Source organism: Lutjanus erythropterus, chromosome 15 (genome assembly GCF_056507025.1).
Source record: "Lutjanus erythropterus isolate fLutEry1 chromosome 15, fLutEry1.hap2, whole genome shotgun sequence".
Classification (NCBI taxonomy): Eukaryota; Metazoa; Chordata; class Actinopteri; order Lutjaniformes; family Lutjanidae; genus Lutjanus; species Lutjanus erythropterus.
In genome coordinates, this window is record NC_139331.1 from 11503533 (window position 1) to 11531470 (window position 27938).

Sequence of the window (27938 nt, forward strand, 5' to 3'; positions counted from 1 at the left end):
TCCTTACAGAAGAACCAGAAACACAAAAGGTTAACTATGAAAAAATGAAATGGCAACAACAATTTAGGAGTGAATGGAAGCAGGTGAAAGAAAGCAGGAATTTAGATTATGACACATCTAAAGAAGTAATGTACTGTGGTATTTGTCACCAATTTCTTCAACTAGTTTTTACATAAGTTTACATTTGGGCCACCAAAAACATACTTTGGACACAAAATTTAGGGGGTTGGTTGCCCTTATGGCCAGTGCTTAAAATATCAGCTTCTATCTCTGCATTTATGTATAAGCATAACCAAACAAAGTAGAAAATATTCACATTTGAGAAGCTGAAATGAGAGACTTTGGACCTTTTTTCTTAAAAAACAGTCAAAACAATTATGCACTAATCAAGGGGTTGCCAAATTCAATACAATACTCACAATAGATGCAAATCAGGAGAATTTAGTCTTAAGGGATCCCATCTGAGTCTTCCCAAGCCCTTTTCTATAATTTTAGCTTTGAAGATAATAAAGTCTTTATCGTCACTATAAATTATAATCAATCAAACTGTCCAACCCTGTTTCTTCTTGAAAACCGACAAAGTAATCAATTAATCAACTAATTGTTATAACTCTGGTAAGCATCACTTTAATGTTGCAGCTGGTAAAGGTGAGGTGAACCGTAAGGTGAAGCATTCCTCAGTCTGCTCTGCTTGTGTGTGTGTGTGGATGTGTGTAAAACTCTTTCTTACTGAGCTCACACACACAGAGAGCAGAGGAAAGTGACACAGAATGCATTGTAGCCGTCTATACTTAGTTAAGTGATTACGACCTCAAAATCTGTGCGCTGTATTGGCTGACACACCACTGCCAAACAGCCTGAAGGCAAGAAACGTCCCAAGTGAAACCAAACGTGAGAAAATACAGGAAAGAGGACAGGAGCAGGGAAGATACAGTGACCATCACACACTTCCAGAGGGTCATAAGCAATAATTGAGAGGGATTACCTTTATGAGTCTATACACTTTTTTTTAGGAACATGTTGCATACTATGCCTTTAAGTACAGTATTTGAGTAAATGTACTCAAGTTACTTTGTACCACTGGTGGTTGTCTGTCATTTCGGGCTCACTGTCGGGTGAGTTTATCTGTCATAGAAGGCGTCCTTACACCACCGCCCCTGAGGGGAGATTAGACACACTGCACTGACTCTCTCTACCTCCATCTATCTCTGCTCTTTCTCTCTCTGTATATCCAGCCCTCTCTCTGCCCGTCAACATTCCCCCTCTCCTCCCGTCACTGTCTCTGTCCTCTATCTCATTCTCTCCACCTCTCCCTCCCCTTCCCTCCCGCTATTTGCCAGCGTGCGCTCCACTGAGCCAGGACTGTGAACAGGTTACAGTAGTCGAGAGGGGAGGTCCACCAGGATCAACCATGCGAGGCACAGATGGGCCTCCTTGTCCATTCAGCAAGACTGTTGACACAGGTTAGACCATAAAAATGCATGATGTATTTCAATCTCTCCTTTCCACTGTGGTTGACAGCTAAGCTAGTGAAATAATGTCAGATAATGCTTTGTAAAATGTCAAAAATACATGGCTGTCACTGTCAAAATCACTCTTTTTTTCCTCCTGTGGTAGGTTTTGGGGCAGACTTCTGTAGAACATATCAAATTTAACCTGACTTTTTTAGCCTACTGTCAATTGGATTCCTCTGCAATAGCCTGGCTAATGAATAACCATTCAGGAAATTTAAAACTGCTGAAAAACTTATATTTCAGGCAGTTAGACAATAATTGGGCAAATGGAAAAACCCCATAGTGTCCCATACAGTAACTACAATACAGAAAAGCAGCAAAACCACAATGTATAAATAGTCTGAAGCAAAACCAAGTAAAAGCTCTGCCAAATATGGATGCAGTCATTTGTAAGCATTAGGGATGCAACAAACAATTCTTCTCATTATCAGTTCATCTGTCAATGATTCTCTACCTAAAACATCAGAAAACTGTCAAAAATGTTGATCGCTATTTACCAGAGGTCAAGCTGACATCTTGAAATAGATAGATAGATGTCATAGAGGACTAAAGAAACCACAGAATATTCATCTTAGAAGGTGATATCAGAGAGTTTGGACAATTCTTGTTATTTAAATATACATATATTATTAAAAAAATATATATTTAAGGCAGTTAGACAATAATTGCACAAATGTAAAAACCCTACAGTATCCATACAGTAACTAGAGCACCTCTTTCACCTTAAGAAAAGCAATAACACCAGAGTGTAGAAATACTCTAAAGCAAAAGCAAGTTAAAGCACCCAACTATGGATGCAACAACTAACAATTATTGTCATTATGGATTCATTATTTCCTAAGGACCAGCCATTCAGGATATTTAAAACCTGCTGAAACCTATATTTCAGGCAGTTGGACAATAACTGCACAATAACAGTATGCATACAGTAACTATAGAGCTTGTGCACAAGCAGCCCAAATAAGCTAAAGCCAAAACAAGGTTTAATCTCATCCCTGCCAGCGCTGCAGAAGACATTTTTCTTAGTGAATTTTATAATTAGAGTGTTATCCAACTTGTGCCATCCCCCAAGTGGCAGCATTGGCACACGAGAGGAGAAGGCCCCTTAGAGGCTTTTCCGAGCAAAAGGCATATGTAATGAGTCATGAGGTCCCTCTTCGCTCCAAATGACATTAATTGCTGTCCAGGCAGAAGCCTGCTGGAAAACTGCCAACACATGCGCAGGTTAGGGCAATTCAACACTGGGTATGCTGCAAAAGAGCCACATTTCATTTTTTTCTCAAATGTGTGCAATTGCATCATGTGTATGTCAAGAACGGTCATTTATCAAAGACCATGTGAGCCTCGTCAGGCGGAGAGGAAATATGATGAATTCTTGTATTTTTAAGTGAATCTGTTTGGTGAATGAGCTGCTTAAATCATGAGAGAAGGATGTTACGTCTCTTCTTCGGTCAGTCTGGCATGTTCAAGCAAGACATGAATAAATTAAATATTATGTGGGAAGAATGAATTAACCATGTGGCTTCAGCCTTCAAACCGACTTAATCACAGGGGTCTTGTGAAATTCAGGAGGGAGGGCAGCTTCTGGTGGGTCAAGAGGGCTGCACTTTCACCCATGTCCATCGTCTGAACATCTGTCACCTTTGTGCTGACTCATTCTGTCACAGCCATAGGCTTAGATCTTCCAGAGTGCAGGATGGGGGGGGGGGGGGGACAGGCAAGGACATAACTTCCACTCACTTGATGAGCCCTGACCCTGATCATGCTCCTTATCGGCATACTACAGTACATAGTACATTGTACATCACCATAATCTTAGAGGAAATTTTGACCTTTGCTCTGTCATGATGTATTTTTGGGTCATACTCCATTTCACAGAATGTCATGTTGTCATTTCCTAAAGGGGCTCCAGTGTCACACTTCCATAATGTTGGGAGACTGGCAAGAGACAGTTTGAAAAAAAGATATTCTTAAACTTGATGCAGCAGCAGCTGACATACTGTGACTTTTAGTTCCTATCACAGGTGAAGATCCAACATTTCCCATAATGCAACCAAGAATATATTTTCATTTACACCTGCTGCCTGTAGATACTCACTTCTACTTCACAGCCTAGTTTTTAACAGCAACACTTCTGTTTTCTGTTCAATTTAAGATAACCCTGACAACATCACAATGACATCATCAGGGTTAGAGGTCCTCCAAAGCCACAGCAGACATTATACAACTCTTTTCACAGGCTGAATTGTACTTCCCATAAACATGCCTCGAAAATTTCCTGTTTAATGTGTAAGAGTCTGTGGCGTTTTTGGAAAGAATTTCGGTTCTTTGGTTCACACAGATGTTACTTTCAGCTAGGTTTAAAAAAGAACTGGGAGATTATGCAGTGGTTATAAACAGTACATACTTTTACTTTAGTAAAAAAAAGTATGTACTTTAGTATAGAACACAGTATAAATACTGCATTACAAATAAAAGTCCTACATTCAAAAATTAACTCAAGTAAAAGTACAGAAGCATTAGTATCAATATATATTTAAAGTACTCATTATGTAGAATATAGAATATACCATCATTTATTTGTTGATTATATTTTGGATTAATCTAAATCCAATGCAAAATAATTATAAGGTTATTAAATAAATGTAGTATAGTACATTTCCCTCTGAAAATGCAGTGAAACAGGATAAAGTAGCATGAAAACAGAAATACTTAAAATACAAGTACCTCAAAATTGTGCTCACTCTAAGTGCAACACTTGAGTAAATGTACTTTCCATCACTGCATGCGTGTAAAGTAGTGATAAAGCAGTGATTTGGACTGCACTCTAACAGAAAAATCCAAAATCTCAAAACTGGCAGAGATCCACCTAAAGCCACGTAAATATTCATGTATTTGTGCAAAATATAATCCTCCACATTTGTTGAATTTCACGCTCGCTTGCATTTTAAAACTGTACAGATGGACAAATTTGACATTTTTGCCCATTCAGCTGACCTGCTGTGCCCTCACTTTGGTTTAAAAGTTGAAACTACCAATTCAAACAACTTAATTGAAGGTACACCAGTTGAACACTGTACATTTTCCATTTAATTAGTGTAAAAATTCATGGTCCTTTCAAGAATCCTTCTAAGAAATCAGAGTTTAATGTCATTTCGTTTTTAATTGGAAGGAAACTATTGGGCCTGTAAAATAAGGGTAACCAAATTCAGACAACTAGACATTACTCCAGTGCAGACATACTGCAGTTAAACAAGAGAAAACTTGAGATGAACACTCCAGCAGAATATAATTGCCAGAATGCAGTGAGGATCACGTATTGATTAAACATGATAGTTCAAGATCCTTCCTTTCATTTTCCTTTACATTAACCCCTGATCCCTGCCCACAAACCCCTGCAAAAACTATGAACCAGCCAGAAAAACCTTCAACCGATCGACACACGTCTCAGAGTTACACAAAGTATCTCATAAGGATAAAAAGGTCACAACCGTATTGGTCGACCTGGGCGCCCAATCACACTGGATTCCACCGGGGGCTGCGGCCTCCTCGGAGCCAGCTTTGACCTGACAGGAAATGTGCTCTTTGTGTGTGTGTGTGTGCTGGAGCGCCAAAGCTTTGCAGAACTGGAGCTCCCACTAAAAATAGAAATTTTTTTCTTCTCCACAATAGAGAGACAGAGGAAATGACTGAGGGCAATAGAGGAGAAGAACAAGAGATGAGGAGATGGAAGACTTGGCTGTCATGTCCTTGGCCGTTTGCCCCGCTGCCTGCCCAGAACGTTTGAGGATCAATAAAACTCCCAGATACACTCCATAACCTTCACCGAGCCAGTGCTTATAATAATTCTACATAAGAGACATCCAGTAGGAAATATCTTTTATCCCTATAGATTGGTTTTCTGATGATCCTGGCCTCATAAAAAAGTGATATAGTCTTTTTTGTCTCCTTGTCAATAGAGCTTTGTCATGGTGAGAGTCAATAATGGGAGGATTAAATAAATACCAACTCGCACTCAGTAAAATGCACAGGTACTCACTTTCACATTTTCACTCCATCTGTGAAGGAGCTCCGCACTCAAATTTGATCCCCCCCTCTCTTTATCAGCGCGCGGGAGAGAAAAAAAAACAACTTCTTGCTTAATCCTCCATGAATACATTTGCAGTGTGTACATATGTGTATGCGCGTGTGTGTTTGCGAGTGAACCAATCTGCCACACCGTTGCTGATATTGAAGGCAGGAGATTTTTTTTGCCTTCTTTCCGCTAGATTTATTTTCTAATGTTGACGTTTATCACTTGAGCAGGCCCGCAATTCATCACCCCCCTCTTCTTCTTGTCGATAATCCGAAAGGGAGTCAATTTGCTAAAATGTGAATCTCGTTTTTTTTTTTTTTTTTTTTCTTCTTTTGGGGGGGGTTTACTCCCCTCCCCCTCCCTCTCACTCCATCTCCGTCTTCCTATCTGCCTCTTTTTCCCGTGGCGGTTCAGGTGAGAAACGTCAGAGTGGCTGTAACAGGGTAACATGGAGCCTTGCGGGAGGATTTATGAGTGTCTTTGGAGCTGAGATCGCACCTAGCCTTGTGTGTGAGATACACCTCAATCGATTCCAAATCCCTCTGATCTTTCATTAGGTGCTCGTCACAAGCTGTCCCGCTCATCACTCCCAGCGCACACAGCAAAGCGTCTGGAGCTACGCTGGAGTAAATAGAGGAAATTATAAAATGCTGCTGACTGAAGTGAGCTGCTTTGATCTCAGACAACATCTGTCTCCATCTAAGAAAGTGCAGCTACTTAAAGACTGAGTTATGTGCTATTAGGGCCAGCGTTGGGCCGTGAGTTGGATGGAAAGGGTTGATATTAAGTAAATTAATAGGGCTTTTCTATTGTAACTTTTGCCCACACTGAGTCACACCATCCCACATTAATTTGCATTTCCATTACCAGTTATAACATGCCTAGTTGTGCAGGTCACACCCGTGGTGGACCATCTCAGATCCCTCAAGTCTGTGTGTTCAGCTCTCAGTACTTTTGTTGCTTCTAACTGATTCTCTGTGGTTTGAAATTTAGTTTCTCTCCTGCATCACTGCTTGTACATTCAAGTATTTTACTGTTTCATGTCGGCTATCAGCTGTATAGGAGTCCAGTTAAGTTACTGCTGACATTTCCGGATTTTGCTGGTTAATTTTCAGATTTTAAATTACAAAATAACTGAGGACTTTTTTGAAGAATTGTTAGGAAATGAAGGGCGTTTATCCACCGTTTCATTGCTGCTCAAATCGAGTCAGATAGCTTTAGATATAAACCTTTAAGCGGGGAGTAAAATCGAGTCAAGCCAAGCCAGCATATGTATGAAAAGGGGCTTTAGTCAGTGGACGGGTGGTAGGAAGTGGTGAGAGGAGTCTTTCATCAGTAGTTTTGACAGAGTGAAACATACTCCACAATGGCCACTAACAAACATAGATTTACCAGAAAATTAGCAGTAAGCGCACAATGTGACCATTTCAATTTGCAGGGCTGCCCTATATACTCTCTAATTGTTTCCACACAGTTTTAGCAATGATAGCTGAGAGACTGTCCTAGTCTCTATTGAGCGAAGCATCTAGGGACCGACGTGAGAGTCTATGACATAGCTAAAAAAATACAGTGTATTGATTTAACTGACAAAATGCAAGACAACTCAGAGGCCTCTACACTGATGACTTGAATCTTTGACTTTTATGAGCCCTAATGTAGTATTGATATCAATGAAAACACAGTCATCTTTAGGGATGAGTCCTCCTTCTCCTCCTGCCTCTTAATGTCCAACTCTCACCTAAATCAAACAAAGTATAAGAACACTCTTGACCTGAACAATCTCCTGTTGTATGCTACATGTGTGAAAGGGCACATTCGGACAATGTCCCGACCTGATGTCCCTTCTCAGGACATTGTTTCAGTCCAAATGTTTTGGACACTTGCGTTCTCACACATTGCATCTGTGATTCATTCATTGCCTAGTTAAGTTCAGGTTTGCAGTGCACGTGTGAAAGGGGCTTTGGGGATTAACTTATTGGTCAGTGAATTTCCTTTCTACATGTGTTAAATACAGAAAATGCAACAGGCGCTTGTTTGCAGTTGTTTTAGGGAAGGGCACTGCTGGGCTGAGTAACACAGAGTAATGTAACTGATTATTTCTGCTGCTGAGCAGTTTGTAATCCTTGTGAAATGTGTAAAAAGGAGTGAGTAATTGATTTTCCAGTAACTTGCCCACTGACACACTAATTAGGCCTAATAATCTCATAGTTCTGATGACATAACAAATGCTTTAGTGACGGAGAAGAGTTTCAAGTAAAAAAGAATAAAATGCCCATGACTAAAACAGCCACATTCTGTCCACAGCCCTGTGAGAATAACCTTTGCTTGCTGGTAGCAAGCTTTGGTTGAGATGTTTTTTCGCACTGCAGCTGAATTCAACCCGACCGGCCGAGCGGCTCCCAGCGCCCAATCTAGCCTTCACTATGAAAACAATAGCGCTGTGGCACTGTAGCAGAAAAAAAGAAGGAAAGAAAGAGTGAGAGATATAAGGAGGAGTGAGGGATAAGACGGGGGAAAGCTGGTAGCAGGCGGCAGGGGGGAGGAGAGGGGAAGGAGATGCGAGGGGCGGCGTCAGAGTGAGACAGAAAGGCAACACATCATTCGGAATTCACAGCCAATGTGCTGGGACCTATCTGAGCCAAGTTTGTCTCTGATCCTGCTCTGAATTATAAAATACCCACATCTCTCTATCTCTCTCTATCCCCAACTCCTTTCCTCCCACCTCTTCTTCCACCACCACCCCCCCCCATCTTCTTTTTTTATTCAGCCTCTTGTATTTGTTCTACTTTTGGATGTACACGATGCTCCACTCTCCGTCTCTTTCATCTTCTCCTTCTGTCTCTTCATCACTGTGAGAATGGGATTCATGTCCTACCATGAAGCAGTGAAAACACAAGCATCCCCCAGAGGGCTGGTTGTCAGAGAGCAAAGTATGGAGAGGGAGGCACCACTGTTTGTTGTTTCTCATTGAATTTTTCATCTTAATCCATGAAATATACATCGCCGAGGCCAGGGCTAAGGCCACAGACCACATGGGCACATTGTAATAATGTCATTTTGTTTGTCCAGCCGGGCGGTTATTACTTGCTCCTGTTCTCGTGAAACGTGGGCAAGAGTGATGCATGCGTGCGTCAGAGGGTCCGCTACACAAACCGTTACCCCCGAAGTGCCTTTGGATGACATGGATGACTGACAGGCAGATGTCCCTGAAGAGCCCTTGTATCATGTTTGGAGTGTCAGTGCCAGTGTACCGTGGTGTGAACATTTGTTGAAGGAGCCTGTGGAAGTGTGTGTGTTTATATATGAACATGACCGTAGCGGAGAGTGCGGGAACAAGCGAGAGTGAGCGCGTGGGCGGGTGTGTACGGGCACCGGAGAGAGAGAAATACAGAGTGTGAGGGCGTGTGTTACATATGTTTTTGTGTATCCATGCATGCACTGTTTGAGAAAATATGAGATGCAAAAAGGATTTCGGTGTAATGTGCATTTAAGTGTGTCTGTGTATTTTCAGTTTAAAGCGAAGGTGCTTGTCGATGTCACCAATAATTAATGATCGCAAGAGCCAAACTCTCAACCTCCATCCCTGATAATTCAGTGTCAGCTCACGAACATCAGTGACAACGCTCACTTTTTTCTGTTATATTAAATATATCCAATATCCTCCTGCTAGAAAGTGAGATTTCACACTTTTTTTGTGAAAACAAAAGATTTTGTGCAGGTTACTTTACTACCATAGTTTCTAAAGATTATATCAAACAAAATCCCATTACATTTTCAAAACTAGAATTACAGCCTCAGGGTTTAACACTTTGAAGGAATTTAATAAAAGGTATTATGTGTATTTTTTGTGGCAAAATGGAAGTATCACTATAATGACATGTACAATTCCAGTGACTAATTTCCAGTGAGAAACATGCTGTCTTCACTTACAGACTATTGAGGAGTACAGAGGACCGATAGAGAGCTGAACATTATGATGTCACAGTGAAGATGACCTTTGACCTTTTGGATATAAAGTTGTCATTATGTCTTCATTTCATCCTATTAGACATTTGGGTGAAATTTGTGAATTCTTGAGTTATTACTGAAAAACATGTTTTCTGAGGTAAAAGTTACCTTGACCTTTAACTTTCAAATTCTAATTATATTGCATTCATGAGAACAGGGCCAGACGTGAGGTCACAGTGACCTTTGACCACCTTTGAAATCAACGTGGACATTTGTGCCAAGTTTGTGAAAATTCCAGAGAGGCGTTCTAAAGATATCACGTTCACATAAATGGGATAGACACGTGGATGGACAACACAAAAACATTATAATGAGTGTGATGGCTACAAATAACTCATATCATTGCAGTCCATCCATACTCTGACAACAGCACTGTCAGGGTACTGAAGAAGGTCCATTTTTGCAAAATAACAACACCAAAGAGTTTTCAGTAAAGTAAATAAAACTTTGGAGTTCACATTACCAACTAGGCAAAACAGACAATTGCCCCGAGGCCCCAGACTCCGTGAAGGCCCTTAAAGTCCCAGTTTCACTGCATGTGCATTGGCTGCAGTTACAAATTAATTGCAAATTTGTTTTGAACTTTTGCACCCCTAAAGCATAATATCAACTGCAGGGAGTCCTGCATAATTACCTCATCTTCTGGCCCTAAGACCATTATTATTTGTTAACTTTTTCCGTAATCAGTTCAACTCATATGCACTAGACAAAAATATAAACTTGCTTTTGAATTTTGCTTCTGTTTTTTAGGAGTTGAAGTTAAAAACATATAACTTTGTCTTTGCAAACTAAAGGTTTATTTCTTTCAAATGTTGTTCACAAATTTGTTCAGATCTTTGTAATTTAATCTTTGTCCCCCTAACAGGTCAATGTGACTGTGCCTGTGCAGATATTTTCCACCAAGTCACAACCACTTTAAGCAATCTAAAATGGAATAGCATTAAATAGTGCAGTCTATGATATCAATGAAAAACAGCTAAAATGTCAAGCTAATTCTTTATTGTCTGTAAAATCAAACACTCACAGACCAAACACAACCGTAATAATCCCATCTTCTTATGTAAGTGCCTATTGTAGCATGCACAGGTTTTACCTCACACACATGCACCATCTGGTAGCTAGCATGCCAGTTCAGCTCAGCCTGCAGTGAAAAGTCATTATGTTAACAGTGTCACCCCTGGGGAAGATAAAGTGCCAATAATCTGGTATTACATATTGACCTCATAAGGAGCAACCTGCACTAGTGCCAATAATATTCTCATAATGATAACATTTAGTTGTTTATTAGTTTAAATAACATTGGTAAGGTGTAATAATGCAGTCTGGTGTATTGCACAGAAAGCCGGAATAATAACGCAGTGGAGATAAAAACGACTCTGCTGTTCAGCTTCAGAGAAATACTTATTTATCAACAAAGTTATAATAATGCTGACTACATGTACTGCATGCAACTAGTTGTGAAAACAGCTGCGAGGTACATTTTCCCAGACCTTTATTTCTGTGGGGGGAATCAAATGTGGGAGGTAAGGAAATACAAATAAGAAGCTGTAATGTTATCAGAGGCCATGAGCCATAACCGTGATAATATCTATCTTTCCCTGCCGAGCTAGGGTAACTTGATAGAAGCAATACATTGCTGGCCATATACGCGCTGATGCACACAGGTACACATCAAACATCTTATATTAGGTCTGTCAAAGGGAGAGGGGGAGGAAGGGAGGGAAGGAGGGAGGGAGGTAGATGGGGAAACAGACAGTGTTAGACATAAACACATACAGACAGAGAAAGAGCTGATGGATGGATGGGCAAAGACAGGAGTGAGTGAAGAGCTGGATGAATAATGCATCTGTACCGCTGCATTAATTCATTGAAATATACATGCATTACTGTATGTATGCATGTAAGGTATGTAAGGGTGATGGGAAAATGGATACAGCATGGTCTGTGCGATATAGGATTTACCATCCACAGCCATTCATCTCATTCCTCAACTTAGGTCTGAGTGTCTGCACTAGGGTTTTCAATTATCCAGCAGCCGTGAATTAGCATGAGGGGAAAACTCAAGTGGGTAATGGAATTCTGTGTGCAGTCGCTCCATTAGAAAATGTCTCATTGGTTGTCAATGTACGATTCTGACTTAAAATACATCCTGGGACCAAGATGAAAGTGCAAATATGTGTGTTACACATGCTGGGTGGGATGCAAATAATGTGTTCGACTTAAAGCTACAAGTAAAAGTCCCAAAAGGACTGAGGTTCAACCTAGAACCAGTGTCTTCTGTTTCTTCTGCTGGGAAAGGGTTTTTCAAGGACTCCTCGTATGACTATGTGTCCATCAAGAACCCTCTTCATTCCTTTTCTTTTGAAAGAAAGAGTTCGTTGAGAGTTCCTTTTAAGACTAGGGGTTCCAACAAGAACCATTTTCATCTGAAGAACCCTATTTTTTGAAGAAAGTGTTCATCAAGGGTTCTTTGTAAGACAAGGGGTTCCATCAAGAACCTTTTTCATCTTAGGAACCCTTTTTTTCTTTGTAAAACCTTTAGAAGACAAGAGGTTACAGGTAAAACCCTTCTAAAAATAGATTTTTAGATCTCCCTGGGTGGGTTCTAAGCGAAACCCTTGGAATATAAAAGAATATGTTGCAGAACCCCCTCAGAGATTTCTGGATGAAAACGTTAGAACATAAAAGGGTTCCTCGTAGACCTCCATGGGTGGTTTCTAGATGAAATCCTTGGAATATAAAAGCATTCTTGGTAGAACCCCAGTGTGGTTTCTACATGAAACCCTTGGAATACAAATGGGTTCTCATTAGAGCCCTCTCGGTGGATTCTAGATTGAAGCTGTTGGAATATAAAAGGGTTTTCTGTTGAATCCCTCGTGTGGGCTTTTGTTAGCATCCTCAGAGGGTGTAAAGTTTGTGGATAGAACGCACAGAGATGGGTCTTTGTTGAACCATAGAAGGGTTCTCTGTGGGCGCTCTTATTATAGGCACAGTCAACCAACATGGAACTGACCCCGTTTTTCAAGTGCCTAATTTTGAACCATTTTCACCACATATAAATTGGTGCGGAACCCCAGCTGGTACCAAAAAATAGCAGCCAAAGTGTTTACAGCCAAAGTGGTTGTGCAACTGCCTCTGTTGAAGACGCTTTTGATAACATTTCTGCTCAAAACCAGAGGAAACGTGGGGCGGTTCATTAGAGAGCACCAAAGTTCCAAGAATCAACTCAAGATCCAGAGTTTATTTGGTGTAGAACCCCCTTACCAGGAGGCAAAAAGGGTTCTCCTGTGTGGTCAAGCCGAAACCTTACATGGTTTTAGTGAGCACTTTTATTTCTGAGAGTGTGAGACATCTGGAGCATGTGTGCATTTGGGCAGGTTTTATGAAGACCATTACTGTTATCACCAAAAAAGTGGGTTTTATTTCAGCGTTAAACACAAGTGCAGATGATAAAAATGTAACTACTGATGTGATTCCTGAGTGAAGTCTGAGTCTTTTTAACGCCTCTCTAACATAACTTAAAAATTCAAATTAAATAATCCGTTAAACTTGAAACGGTAAAAGCAAACAAGAAGGTTTATAGTTCAAATAAAAGCAGCTCCATTTTTAAGAGCTTAAATGTCACATTTATCCATAAAGTGGCAATTGGAGTTGTCATTGTGATGACTTTGCGTGGTGTGCGGCATATTTTTAAGTTACCTGTTATAGAGAAGGTGTCGCAGTGCTCCCAGAGTCTTTATCTTGTCAGGTGTCGTGCTGTGATTTTCCCTCTTAATTGGAAACCAAAAGAGCTGCCAGACATGAAACTTGATGGAGCGTTCTCGAATTCAGCTTCGCCTGACTCCAACTTGTCACCTGTGATGTCCCTAAAGAAAATGAGTTCATCTGGGCTCACTGGCGCCATGATGACCTGGGCTTCAACTCCCTCGGCTCACACTTTCTCTACCGCAGTGTTCAAACAATGTGAAAGAGAAAAGAGAGGGTCTTTTCAGCAGCTGAGACACATTCAATGCTGGTGACGTGTCCTCCTCTCTAACTCTGTCTTTAAATTTCCGAATTTCACCTTTTCACTCTTAGAAATAAAGATGTTGACTAGAACCATAAGGGGTTTTGCGGCTTGTCCCCATATGAGGATAGTTTTTTTGTTTCTGGTAGAACCTTTTCTAAAGGTTTCACTTGGAAAACTTTAACATAGTTCTACCTTGAAACCAACATAAGAGGTTTATCTAGAACACAATCAGGGGGTTCTACTGAGAACCTTTTTAAATTCAAGGGTTTTATCTAAAACCCTCACAGGAGGTTCTACCGAGAACCCTATTTTGTTATGTCACAAAAAACCCTGGACAAACCCTTGACAAAAGACTTCATCAAGGATTTCAACAGTCCTTGAAGAGCTCTTTCTTCCAAAAATGCTTCTTCGGATGAACAGGGGTCTTAATGGAACCCTTAGTCTTACAAAATACCCTTGACAAAGCCTTTCTCCTGTGTAGAACTGCAGCCGTTCAGGAGGAACCCTTTTGGAATCCTTATCCCTAAGACTGTAGATAGCAGACTACAGTTTTTAAATACCGGATGCATTTTGGGTAATACATACATTGCTGCATAATTTCTATCCTTTGTTTACTTTTACTAGATTGTTCCCAGCCACTTTGGGATTAAAATTAATGATACCCCAGGCACAAGGTTGTGTCTTCAAAGAAATAGAAGGTGCAGATTTTCCTTTCATATCTATACAATATATGACAGTTTTGAAACTTCAACCTTTAATATAAAAAAAGTACATTTATGACTATAATAAAGTTATCTCAGTGTCTTTTAAGCAGTACACTTTCTTTAAGTTTGTGTTGTTAATTGTTCCGTCTGGTCTGTTTCTGGCAACTGCTCTTGCCAGGAAAAAAAAATAACGAGTTTTTCTACTATTATGTAGTGTAGATGAGATTCTGAAGAATTGTGTGAAGAATGACTGTGTGTGTATGTGTGTGTGTGTGTGTGTGTGTGTGTGTGTGTGTGTGTGTGCATCTTGGGTAATCTTCACCTGCAGTCATATGCAGTCCCTGGTGAGAGACTGTATGAGTCACGACCAGCACATCTGGCCCACAGCTTAGTCTTTCTGTCATGGATTTAAGCTTAAACACACACACACACACACATTTTTAACATGTACATTCCCTACATAAACACACACTCAAAATACTGCTGATCACTACGGTGTTGCCACAAGCCCCCCGCTGACTCACCTTACACTAAGAAGTCACCCATTCTACCACCCTCTTTGATATCTGCTTTAGGTTTAATAACTTCACATTGGATTGAGATAATCTTTTACTACACGCAACATGAAACACAGGATGGCACCTGACAGGGATCCTCGTCTGTTTTACGTTCCGTATTAGAACCCAGAGTCAAATGAATCTATACACGAAAACACCAGTGACGGCAAAGTGTCGAGCTCACCTCCGCAAATTACCCCAAATTGCCCCTCAGATTTCAAACCAAGCGTGCAGTTGTTCCTAGCAGTTAAAATGTAAACACTACAATCAGCATTTTAATTCATGATTGCCAAACAAGCCGAAAGCTAATCACGGAGAGGAGGGAGAGGAGATAATGAAGAAAGCAAAAGACAGCGAGAGAGAGTGAGGGAGACTGAGGAGGGAGTCTGTGATTAGGTCTCGCCTCAAAGTGTCTGTTTTTCCTCAGCGCTCTGGGCTCTGCATGTTTAAGAAAATGCCATGTACGCCAATTTTCTCTCTGACAGAGTAAACTGACAGTCTAAGTCAAGGCGAGTCAAAGGCATTCATGTTCTCCCGGTGAGGCTTTGCTGAAAAAGAACTTAAAAGGACAGTTCATCCCAAAGTCAAGAATACATATCCTCCCTCTTACCGGTAGTGCTATTTATGCGTCTGGATAGTTTTGGTGTGTGTTGTTGAGTTTTGGAGATATCGGCTGCAGAGATGTCTGCCTCCTCCTGAATATTATCGAACTAGATGGCATTTGGCTTTTGGTGCTCAAAGCACCGAAAAATACAGTTGAAAAACTGTATTTGACCTGGTTACTCAAGATAATCCACAGACCTTCTTTTGAGCGGTTTCATGCAGAAACTACTTTGTTTCTACCATAGAAAGACAGTAGTTCCTCCTGTGGGCCTCCCCTCAGGCAAAGCTTGGAAAAAGCCAACTCCCTCCCCTTTTATTATTTGCTTAGCTTCGCTCAATTCCTGGATGTCTGACCGTGATTACATTATTTGATCCCACAGACAATCAACACATGACCCCCTCGTAAGTCCCGCCCCTTTCCGCTCTGTGCTCCAATAACAGTTGAGTGAGCTTGGTAGGCTTGTCTATGTTGAAAAAAAATTGAAGATGGTTAAAATAGTCAAGTCTTAAGTTAGATTAAAGTTAAATTAGTTACTATTAACAAACACTAGGTAACATTAGCTATCAGCTAGCTATGGGCTGATGTAAATTAGCTTAACTTCAGACTACAACAAATACATAAAAAGGTCTGTCCAAAGGCTTTTATTAGGGAAGTAGGAAAACAGGAAAATTCCATAATATTGTATCTCTGAACCATTTCTTTTAACCTAACACACATTTAGGGCATTCAATGTGTGTTGAACACACATCTAGGGTGTTCAGTGAGTCAACATATCCTTTTGATAACTAATGCAAGAACAAATGTAATAGTTTTTCACTTCCATTCTCCGATCCTCCCTGAAACAGTTTAGAGATCCTTCTCCCATTTAAATAAACCTCTGATCTAGATGGAGAAATAGCACTACAGGCCAGAGGAAAAATAAGTATTTTTGTTCTTGGGATGACCTGTTTCTTTAAAAGTACAAAACCACAGAAGTTATTTTCCTTTTAGTTGACTCTACCACGTCATATATCGAAGATGTTATAGTGTGAGAAATGTATCTTGACTTTAGTGTTCTGATTCTCAAGCAGTGACCTAATAATTGTAAAGACTGAGGTAATAGCCCCGGGCCTGGAAAGACCTTTGCTTAGACATATATCCAGAATGGACAGGCGTAACGCCTTTAACCTTTTCCCTCAGATTCATTACTAAACCCAAATAGCTGACAGCGAAGACCTGACGTCTGTCATTAGGAGTTGTTATCTAATGACATTTCAGTGAAGTCTAGAATATCTCATAATCTAATGGCATTTCTACCACACATAAAAACTTGTAGAGACAGCAAAGTTGTTTTAGCTGCAAATTAGACGATGAGGTGTTAACCTTCCTAGAGATCCAATATTCCTACAAATAAAGAACCAGAGAGAAAGAAATTCTTCTGTGGGGGGCAAATGATAATGTATTATCCAGATAACAACAACAACCATTAGAAGGGAGGTCAAGCAGTGGTTTATTTTCCTCAAGATGTAACCAAATCCACTAGTCTCACAACTATATATTCACTCAAGGTCTAATTAATTATTTATGGCTCACCTGTGGCAAAAAAGGGCTGCTTTCTTCATTTGGTATCTGCACAATAGCAGTGTAATTGTGGGGGGAAAAAAAGAAGCCTTGAAGAGCTGAGTTTTTTGCCAAGTTACTTTGTAGTTTAAGGGTACAATCACTGTTAATATTAAATGAAACCCACTTTGTTTGTACACCCTTGGCTGTCAATAAATCATTTGAAATATTAGCAGTGCAATGTTACCCACGCAGCACAAAAAAAGAAAGCTACCCCGTGTTGAGAACATGCTGCTTCTCTAAATGAATTGGCGAAATCTCCAGTTGCTTTTTTTTTTTTCTATTAATAAATTCATTAGCGCCATGAGACTGGAGGAATGAAGACATTCGCCGCCCAGCGACTCGCAGCCAAATTATAAGAGATACCCTGCTTGGCTAGCTGCGCTGTGATATCTAAAAAAGCAGAATTAAAAATGCATCCCTTCTCCTTCCTTTAGGGGTTCCTGCAATTACTCAGACGGTTAGGGACGCGGGGAGGCGTTTCCCCACATCGCCCTCGCAAACTACTGTACATCTTTATCATTTTCCTTCTGATCCACGCCGACCCGCTTCCTCTTTCACCTCTGCGCGCACACACATCAGCTTTATCTCTCTATACTGTAAAGGCAGCAGCTCTGAACTGCTTGCTGTTGGCCCTCATCTTTGCGGAGCAGATGGCTGCTTTTCTGCACCACATGGCCAGCACTCAGGAGATGAGGGGAGCTCTTTAAGAAGAAAAAGACTTTCAATCTGCTTTAGCAACTGTAGCTCCTCCTCATCATCACATCTATTTTCACATGGCGTCAGCAGCAGCGACTCTAACCCCCCCCCCCCAACCCCACCACAACCACCCCCACTGCCTCCACATATCTCCATTGCACTGACTTGACGCTCTGCATTCATCTATCTGCTGTTGATGATTATGTAAATACTTAATGCTTATGTAAACGAGTCAAACACAAGGTCGCGAAGTGAGATTATTAAGATGCCGCACGGATGCACAGTCGGCTGGCCAAGAATTCCAACTCGCAGCACCCCCCCCCCCCCCCCCCCCCCAACAACCCCTCCGGTTTCTATCATGTAACTCCAACGTGTGGGAACACACTGCATATGTATGGAGCGCCGCATTCATTATTCATGCTGGGAGTCAGTTGGAGTGGTGGAGAGGTAGGGTTATTCTGGAAGAGGACGGCGAGCAGAGACTCAGAGTAGGGGAGTAAGTTATCTTTTTTTTTCCTTTTATGGATCTGCACAGTTTGTATAATTCAGTTTGAGCATGATACTCGCCGAGTTTGGCCTGAAGACTGCAATAAGTAGACCTTGAGGAATGATTTAGTGGTTTGTTTGTGGTCATCAGCTCGGCCAGCTGTGCTCGTGGTTGTAATGCTAGAAACATACGAGTGCTTGTGGCGAAAAACAAGCGTAGATTAATTTATTGTAATTTATAGGTGTTAAGAAACAGTTCATAATTAGCTTGAACCAGATGTTTAGCCTCAATCTAATTAAATAAATGACTTCAGTGGAGCGAATGTGGTATCAAGCTGTTAAATAATGCTGAATTCTGAAAAGGGTTTGGAGAAAAGAGTGTATTCTCTTAAAGATCTTAATACAGAACTTCATACTGTGTTGATTTTAGAGCCCCCTGTGGACAAATGCGGTAGTGTTTCCACCATAATAACCACAAAATATAACTATGTAATGTATGTATGTGATGTAAACACAAGCTCATTTAATCTTATTTCATGGAGAATTTGACCTGATGACAGCCATGAAATAAATTAAATAAATTAAAGTAATAAATTGAAACTGTTTCATAACCAGTTAAAACTTTTGCAGTAGCTCTGTGTCATGATTCTTTTTTTTAACAGTTTGATTTTTGATTGCTGAAATTATTTTTTCTTTTTTTTTATAATTTAACACTTAGTCCCTCAGCTTGATGCTACTGTATAAACAAACAGCTAAATGTACCAGTTTCCTACAAATAGGTTTTTATTACTCATTTTATATGAAGTATAGCAAGGATGCTGCTGAAAAAACAATCAGAGAGGCTGACTGTAAATTTGAACCATGATGTACAGTCTCTAGCAGTGTAGGAGTCAACTTTTTCCCATATCTAGTGTTGAAAAACAGAAATCACAACAAATCAGAATACTGACTCACAGTACTTACTGAATTGGCACCCAAGTAACATGACAGTATCGAATTCAGAGATAAGCCCTAATACTGAATGGAGAAAATGAGTACTTACGATGTGGAGCATGATGTAATCTCCCAGACGCGGGGCGCTGTCAATGCGGACGAGGATGCCGTCTTTGATGGTGGTGCTAAAGCCCACTGCCAGCCGGTCCGTCCGTGTGCTCGGCCTCTCATTATTGGGCCACGTGTACGTGATCAGACCTCCGCCTTTACCAAAGATGTATGTGGTGCCAGCTGTAGAGACATGAGAAGAAAAAAGGGAAGCAATTAGGTTTGTTCTGGGAGAAAAAGAGACAGATAAAAAGAGAAAGGCAAAATCCAATTCTGTGATGTACAAACACACTGTAACTAGACACTAGGGAGCACAGTGTCGTCACCAACAAGACACTTTCCTGACAAAACGAGATCCAAACTACCTCCATTTAGAGCTAAATCTACTGTAATTCCTTTACAGCCACCTTGCCACTGCTACAATGTAATTGTGCCGAGTTCTATTTTAGGTTTTTAATGGTATTCAGCCACCACCACCTTTTGGGTAGAAGTCAGCGGCTCCCCTGGCGCCATCTATGACCTATCCAGCTCTTAAATATAGCCCCTTTCTAGGGAATAACAGCCAGTATGACCAGGACCGGATAAGTCTCCCAATCCTCATGTATTATATATGAGACCTGCAACCAAAGAACAAAGGCTGGCACAAGAAAGGAGAGAAGGGGGGAGGAAGAAAAAAAAAAAATCGAAGAACCTTCGTCGGGTTTAATTTGACAAATGCACTGTAGAAAAAAGGCCGTCAGTACCAGTGGGGGTAGAGAAGCTCACCAGAATGAAATTTTTTGTTATTACATCAGCCACTATGCAGATTTGTGTCAGATTAGAGGCTCTGATTGGATCAAGCTTGGCCCCGAGCCACAGTTTTTGCGAGAGTTGTTTGTGGATTTCCTTTTTTTTTTTTTGGCATCACGTGGAACAGTGAAAAAAATAGAAAAAAGTTTCATTATTTGGTTGCAGGGTCGGATTCAATTCCAACTTTTGAATATTCCCCAAGGTGCGTCAGAATTAAAGCAGTGAATCCTTGAGCCGCTTAGCCATCTCGTCCACATTTAGGCAAAGATAATCAAGAGATCAAAGGCATTAGACCTACAGCGGATAGACTGGTGAGAGAATCAATATGTGAGACGAAACAGACCGCCGTGGCCTCGGGATAGTGGAAAGCATTTGGCCCACCTCACAGGCTGACAGGGGGGCTGCTAATGAAGTCTCCCAGTTCTTGCATCAATGTATTCATTCCTTGTATTTTCTGCCTCCATCATCCCTTTCTTCCACACTCTTAGAAATGATGGTTCTAACTAGAACCAGAAAGGGTTCTTCAGCTTGCCCTCACTGGAAAACTCTTTTTTGTTCCTGGTAAAACCTTTTAAACTTGGAACAATCTGTTAAAAGGGTCCACCCAGGACCCCCTATGGGAGTTTTTACAGAGAACCCTTCTGTGTAATAGTTCCACCCAGAACCCTCTCTGGTTAGTCTAGAACCTTTCCACTTTTTAAGCGTGCTACCTGAGAAGCTTTTTATACACCAGGAAGTTTATCTAGAACCCACTGAGGGGGTTCTATCAACACCTAATATATATTCCAAGGGGTTCTTTCGAGAACCTTTTTATATTGGGTTTTATGTAGAGCCTTTTCATACTCTAAGGGTTTTATCTAGAACCCACCGAGAGTGGTTCTGCAGATAACTTTATTATATTTCAAGGGTTTTATCTGGAACCTACCCAGAGGGTTCTTCTTAGAACCCTTTTATATTATGGTACAAAGAACCCTTGATGGTCTCTTGAAATTTTCAAGGACTTCAGCAATCCTTGAAGAGCTCAAGAACGGTTCTTTGGTTGGGAATGCTTTTTAATGGAACCCTTACAAGGAATTCTTGATGAACCCCTTCTTCACAAAAGGGGTCCTTCAGAAGCAAATGGTTCTGGGTAGAACCTCAGCCATTCAGGAGGGACCCTTATGAAGCCCTTATTTCTAACAGTGCACATCACCTCCCTCTTCCCCCTCTCTTTTCCATTCACTTCCTCTCCTAGTCACCTGAACATCTGTTTGGCCTTGTGATGGGTGCCCAGCTGTCTCCCTGTTCCCCCTATGAAGCGGCCAACAATCTGCTCTGTGGTCCATAATACCCCAGAGACTGCAACAACATATGGATGAGAGGGAGTAAGAGAGAGGGAGAGTCTCTGCCCACCAGATGAGTGTCTCTATTTGCCTCCAGGCAGCACAAACAGGTCTGCATTTTACACACCTCAGGTACCAGCAATGCAAACCACCAACTAAGGTCGTCTATGTGACATGAAAAATATCTGAACAAGTGAAGCATCCAGAGCCTCCAACAACTGCTTCACTCCTTGTAACTAATAACCCTACATGGCTGGTTTAACACAAACACCTCCCTTTGAGATTTCATTTTTTTCCTGAAGAGAAAGAATAAAACCTCTCTATTGCTTTCAATGACATGGCAAAAATTGAAACTGATGTTTGCATTATATATTACTCTAGTATTTAAAATCCCTATTTAAAATAGAGTAACCGTTTTCCATTAAAGGTACAGGTTAAATTGATGGTATACTGTTTACAATTACTGAGACAGACAGATACAGACAAAAAGCTGAGACCTAAATAAGATTCAAAGTCATCAGGGCTAATTATGTCAATGCAATATTTCTTTCAGGATTTAAATTGGCTCCTTGGTAGAGACTTACATATGAATACTGACTGTGTCACTTAAACTCTGTGAAGCCACATATGTAGTGTTGTCAGCGATACGTGCTATCCAGTGTTTATCTGGTAATGCTTATTAAATGTCAAACGTTTTTTCTGAGCTTTGATTTGAAAATGTGGTGAAAGTGCATACTTTCAAGTAGTTTTGAATAAAGTGCACTGCATTGCTGACTAATGAGGCTTTTGTTTGGAGCTTAGAGCAAGTCATTTTAGTGCTTTTTAAACAGGCTTCTTTTGTGTTGTGCACTTTTCGTATATATATTTCTGAATTAGATCATCCAAAACTGGGGTGGCAGCTGCTTCCCCATGCCCCTTTCTAGATCCACCCCTGCAACATATATCACCCGCCTCAAATAGCTCAATTTCTCCATGGCACGGCATCTGGCTGAAAACACGGCTGTGATGCCACACAGGCAGCAGATAGCAGCCTGCAGCCAGGGTTGCACCGGATCTGGCCTGGCTGTCTCATCGCCTCAAAGTTTCTTCTTGCCAAAAGAGTTCGGGCAGACTTGGGATCAGTTTCCCCGGCAAACGAGCAAACTTCGCCTATCTCATCTAACACACACTCTTTTTTTTTCTGCAGGGGATGACGATGATGAGCAGCAAAGATACAAGCACCCCGGGGAGCCAATTATCACATTGAGGAGATTTGCTTAGTGTTTCAAGAAGACAATGTTCGGCATGAAACACACACAGGCAGCCACACGCACACCGTCTGACGCACACACACGCACAGGCGGGCTGATGGAGACACAAATGCACATCTTGATGCTCAAGTATAAAAAGTGTGCAAACACGTGTGCATGCACACAAACACTCGAGACGCGATGCATTCTCACATACAATCACACAAGTGGGTGATTATCCGCACAAGTACAGAGAAGAGAGAGAACCCGAGATCGCTGAAATGTAGCACATTTCCCTAACAACCTGCTGGGCCCAGACTGCACCGGCTGTATTTCCACACAGAGAGAGGAAGTCTGCTGCATATCAATTCATGCATTCATTGTGTGCAGAGCCATCGAGTGTGGAATCGCTTCTGATACCCGTCTGAAGATTTCAACGGAGAAAAAGAACTGTATGGGTGGTTAGCAACCGTGAGGAAATGCAGAATAGCAGCGGCCAGGCTAGACTCCCAAGGTCAAGAGTTTCATTTAAATAACTTCACTACAGAGCAAAATGGCCTTTCCACTCGAGTGTGGATGTAAGTAGCACCGATATAATTGAATTTCACCAGTTTTGCAAGGAGACTAATGAGATGAAAGTGAGGGTAAGCAATGGCATATTTTAACTTTTCTGGCATATTTTAGCATGCATACTCTCAATTACTTTGACTAACACCTCCTTGGGCATTAACCTGCCCCCAAACTGTTAATAGACAATAGTATTTTCAAGGTTTTTTACACAGTGTTATAAAATCAGCTACACTGAAAGAAGATGCAAAAATGAGGAAAAGGCTAAGGCTTTGCTTCATTAAAATAAAACAAATCAACATGTGCCTATTGCTTTCACTATTTTGCAGCAGTGTGTACTCTACATTAGCAAGATCTCACATTAGTACTTTGGCAAAAACCTTTTAACAGGTGCATGTAATTTAAAGTAACAAAAAAGAATGTCACTCATTGTCTGGATAATAACTCGATGCAACCTTTAAAGAAAGGGATCTCTGTAGCAGAGTGTGTTAAAGTGATGGGCTTCTACACATTTTTTACTCTTGCTCTGTAAGAGTGCACAAAAGACTTTGATACAACCTCTCGGATGTTGATCCAGTCAAACACATTAAAGCAATGAGGTAAAAGCACTCCAATTTGTTATGCACTTTTTGGAAAATGGCTGTGAAAGTCCTCTTCAAAGTGTGCTGTTTTGTAACCATTCCTGTGCCACTTTCCTTTTGTAATTACTACAGACATTTCATCTGCCATCGTGGTCAATCCTGGCTCTCTTTCAGAGGTGGACGCTGACAGCTCAGCGCCATCATCGCTTTCAAGGTTGAAACGTTACACCGGCAAACAGCAGAAACGAAGCATCGAACATGCAGTACATGCCTTTCACAGCCATGATGCCGTGGTGAAACGCCAACTACAGGGGAAATATCATCAAAGGAATCAAATCTACAAACAGATTACTGCACAAGATGTTATTTTGGTGGATCAGAGGGGACTTTCATCTCCATCTTTGAATAATGCAATCTTGCCATGGCCAGTGGGTATTGGAGGGGGGCCATTTGAAATCTAATTGTAGCATATGGGTGCTCCATTGATTTGTGAGTGGAGGGATGGGAGACAGGACACCCTCTGAAAGAAATAATGACCCATGCTGATTTTCTTTGATAAGTCTTTGATAGTCAACAATGAAACAACATAAAATACCAGCATTTGAGCCTTGGGAACTCAGTTCCACAATATCCTTCTAACTACATAATTAGGGGTCTCATGTACATATTAATACGCATCTAAAAATTATTAGAAATTAATCTGAATCTAAATTCAAAATATTATCATTTAAGTTTTTGTAAACTTTCTTGACATTGGGTTTGAATTGGCCATGCTCATGGTTTGACGCATCTAATTCCATCAGTCAGTCGTAAAAAGTCCACATCAGTTGTCCCACCAAAAAGAATCAACAGCACTTCTCTGCTTCTGCTCAATTTGCCTGAGTCTGAACCAAACTCAACAACGTGGTGCTGAAGCCTTTATGTCCCTCCAGACTTCTTTGACAAAAACAGCAATTTTACCATGCAGAAATCAAAATCTGTTCAAGTCTATGCTATACTTACAATATTTTCACCACTTAATTTGCCGCCAGATAGTCTTTTCTGGCGGGGAACCGAAGCCGCCTTCTAAAGATACCAGACATTTTACCCCACAGGACAAAGAAGTTGCAGGTCTACTTCTGTCTTCATCCATTAGTTTGGATCCAATCTATTTTGTTAAAAAAAAACAAAGTCACACAATAACGCAAAGAAACTAACCGGCCAAGGCGGTGGCAGTCCAGTAAAGTCCAAAGTCTGCCAAGTAGAATTCTGTTTTTTTTTTTCCAAAAGAGTTGGCAAAGTAAAATGGTGAAAATTTTCTAAATATAACATAGACTTAAAGAGATACCCAGTAAACAACTGGGATTTCATCACTGATTTCTACCATATGGGTCATTTGCTGCCAACAAGAAGCTTCCTGGACATGATTTATCCTGTGCAAGTACTTAGGTGCATTGGTTCCAGCTTCAATTATTCTGCAAGTATATCCACCAGGACATATTTATAACAACAAAGACATTTACATTAGGTAACCAGATGTGGTGGTTGAGTGGGTCTCTTATCTAGACGCCCTGGTTTCAAGTTCAGCTTGTAACAAGTTTTTTTTTTCTTCTGGCTTTCAGCTGAGAAGCTTTTATATAGTGTTTTAGTGAGGTACTAAAGTGACATTAAGGTAGCATTTGCACATTGTCGAGGATGAAAAATGTCACTGTTGCAAACCAGTGAAATATGGTCTATCAAGGTCTTCAAATGTTTTCAGAGGACAAATCCCTGCTGGATGTTGATTGTTTTCAGGTGGTCCTTGATTCAGCTGCCTAAAACACGTTTTTCTGCTGACCTCATCTACAGGGATCCATAGCAGTGCATTGCTTAGCTTCTGTGTTCACCCCTGAGGTAGATGTCAATCAAAACATGGTCTGTCACACCCACACAGTTCTGAGAAATGGTATAAACAAAAAAAAAATTGGCTGCTTTTTAACTAGGTTTTCAAATATTTATGAACATTTATTTTCACAGAGATTTTTGTGGATGCTTAATGAGACACGCAACTTTGATATCATATATGCAGTCTATTACTATTTAAAGCCTATTTTCCAGAGGCTTTAAAATTCACACAGTGTTCTTTTCGAAATAAAGCCAGCGCACTGATGCATTACACTCCATGGTTGTGATTCATTACATCTGCAGTGTGCCTCCGTTTAGAGACAAACTGTAGATGAGAGACTAGGTCAAAGCCTTGGCCTCTATTTCGCAGAGGTCCCTCGAGGCGTGGGAGTGCAGACAGAAGGTCAGGACACCTGTCTGCAGAACAGAACTATGTCCTGTCCTTCAGGCCCCACACGTGACATTACCCAACAAGAGAAAAGAGGGGAAAAAAAAAGAGAGGAGGAGGATTCAGTATTTTCACACGGAGACAGAAATGACAGAAGGTCGCCAGTTTCAATATAGTTGACCGGCGGGGGGAAATCTAGGTGGGGCAAACAAGATCGCCCCTCAAAGCCACTGATCCAACTCAGTCTGTAGTGATTAAAAAATATATGAAAAACATTCCACATACATTATTTACAAGCTTGTTTACTCTCTTTCCTCCCTCTCTATCTTCCACACACACATTTAAACTGTACCAGACAACAATGCTATCTATAAAAGAGCAAAAAGAGCAGAGCAGCTGCCATGGCGCACGTCTGTTATAACTGGGTAATTGGTTGTATTCAGACTTCACACCATGCTGTGATAAAACCCTCTGTTTAGAGGCAGCTGGGAGAGGACCTACAGTAAAATACTAGTACTGTCTGTCCAACTGCAGGCTGCAGGGAGGTGGCGGTCAAGAGTTTCTTGGTTTTTTTTTTTTTTTAAGTTGGATGTGTGTGTGTGTGTGTGTGTGTGTATGCACCTGTGTGCATGGGCAACCACAAAGAAAAAGGTGCCGCTGCCAGCTACCCATGAGGCACAGAACTGCAGCAGATAAATGCTATAAACTCTCTGTGTAAGTATGCACGCTCACACACACTCACACACACACACAAGTCATCTGCATAGAAACGTACAAATCTGAACTTATGCACACACACCCATGAGAGCACACACACACACACACACACACACACACACACACACACACACACACACACACACACACACACACACACACACACATTCCCTCTCCTTTCTCCTTGGTGTGTGTTGTTTATGTGCTTTTATGTCTTTCCCCTTGTTATCTCTTGGGCTTTCTGCAGTGCTGGCACCCCAGGGAATGGAAAAAGAAGACAAACACGGTTTGATGTGGTCGAATTTTCTGCCATCGGAGAATGAGGAAAAGAAAGAGGAGCTTTATAAAAAAAATCCTGAAAGTGAGATGCAAAATGTAATTGCCTCCTCAATCACGTTCAAAAGAACTCTATCATCACAATGCTTTCCCCTGCCGTGCTTCATACATGGGGAATTATTAGGCTTGCTGTCCTTCACACAACTACAATAAGGAATCATTGGCGGAGGAATCAAATTGTGAGATACTGAGCTGTGTAATCACCGGGATTTATCTCCATTTTACAACCTCTTATCATTTCATAATTCATATTTCCAACTGTTGCCTCTCCCCTCTGGGATAGAGTGAGGGAGGACAGAGATGATTGAATGCTCTGTCTTTCTCTTGCTCCGTCCTCAATCAGCTGCCAGAATCAAGTTTACAGCAAAACAGCAAAAATGCTATAAATGCATGCGTGCGCGCGAGCAGTTGGACTACTAATGTATTTCTGTGGCATATGTGTGTGTCTAAGCGATTCTCTGCATTGTCACCACACATGGTGGCCATGTGTCCCATCTCTCACCGGCGTCACTGAACAAAATGCAGAATATGATTGATGAAGGGCAGTGTGTCGTGAAAAATGGCTATGTAAAGAAAACAGCCAGCCTTGAATGATTTACACTGTCTGTTTCCCTGTTATAATAAGCTGTAGCATTATCACACTATATGGATTCACGCGCCAAAAACCAGGGGTAATAGAAGTGGCAGAAAAGCAGAAGAAAAGCAAAGGCAGAATGGACAGAGCGTACACAGTGAAAAGTGGAAGAAATTTGCTAGCAGTCAGAGCTGTATTATGATATATGTGTGGTAAAATACATATAGAGTTGAGATTGAGTCATGTTTATTTATAGTTTCCCATAAAGATTTTTGC

At 41.0% G+C, this 27938-nt stretch overlaps 1 protein-coding gene across 8 annotated transcripts in view; it reads right to left on the reverse strand.

Moving 5' to 3' along the window:
• nrxn3b (neurexin 3b) overlaps positions 1–27938 on the reverse strand; it is a 420898-nt gene that overhangs the window by 86582 nt on the left and 306378 nt on the right. For all 8 annotated transcript variants that reach the window (XR_014771924.1, XR_014771923.1, XM_084737531.1 and 5 more), the window contains one exon: positions 19298–19479. Coding sequence is in view for 6 of the 8 variants with exons in the window: in XM_084737531.1 (XP_084593657.1) it covers positions 19298–19479 (182 nt within the window). In the remaining 2 variants the exon portion in view is untranslated. The remainder of the gene's footprint in view (positions 1–19297; positions 19480–27938) is intronic.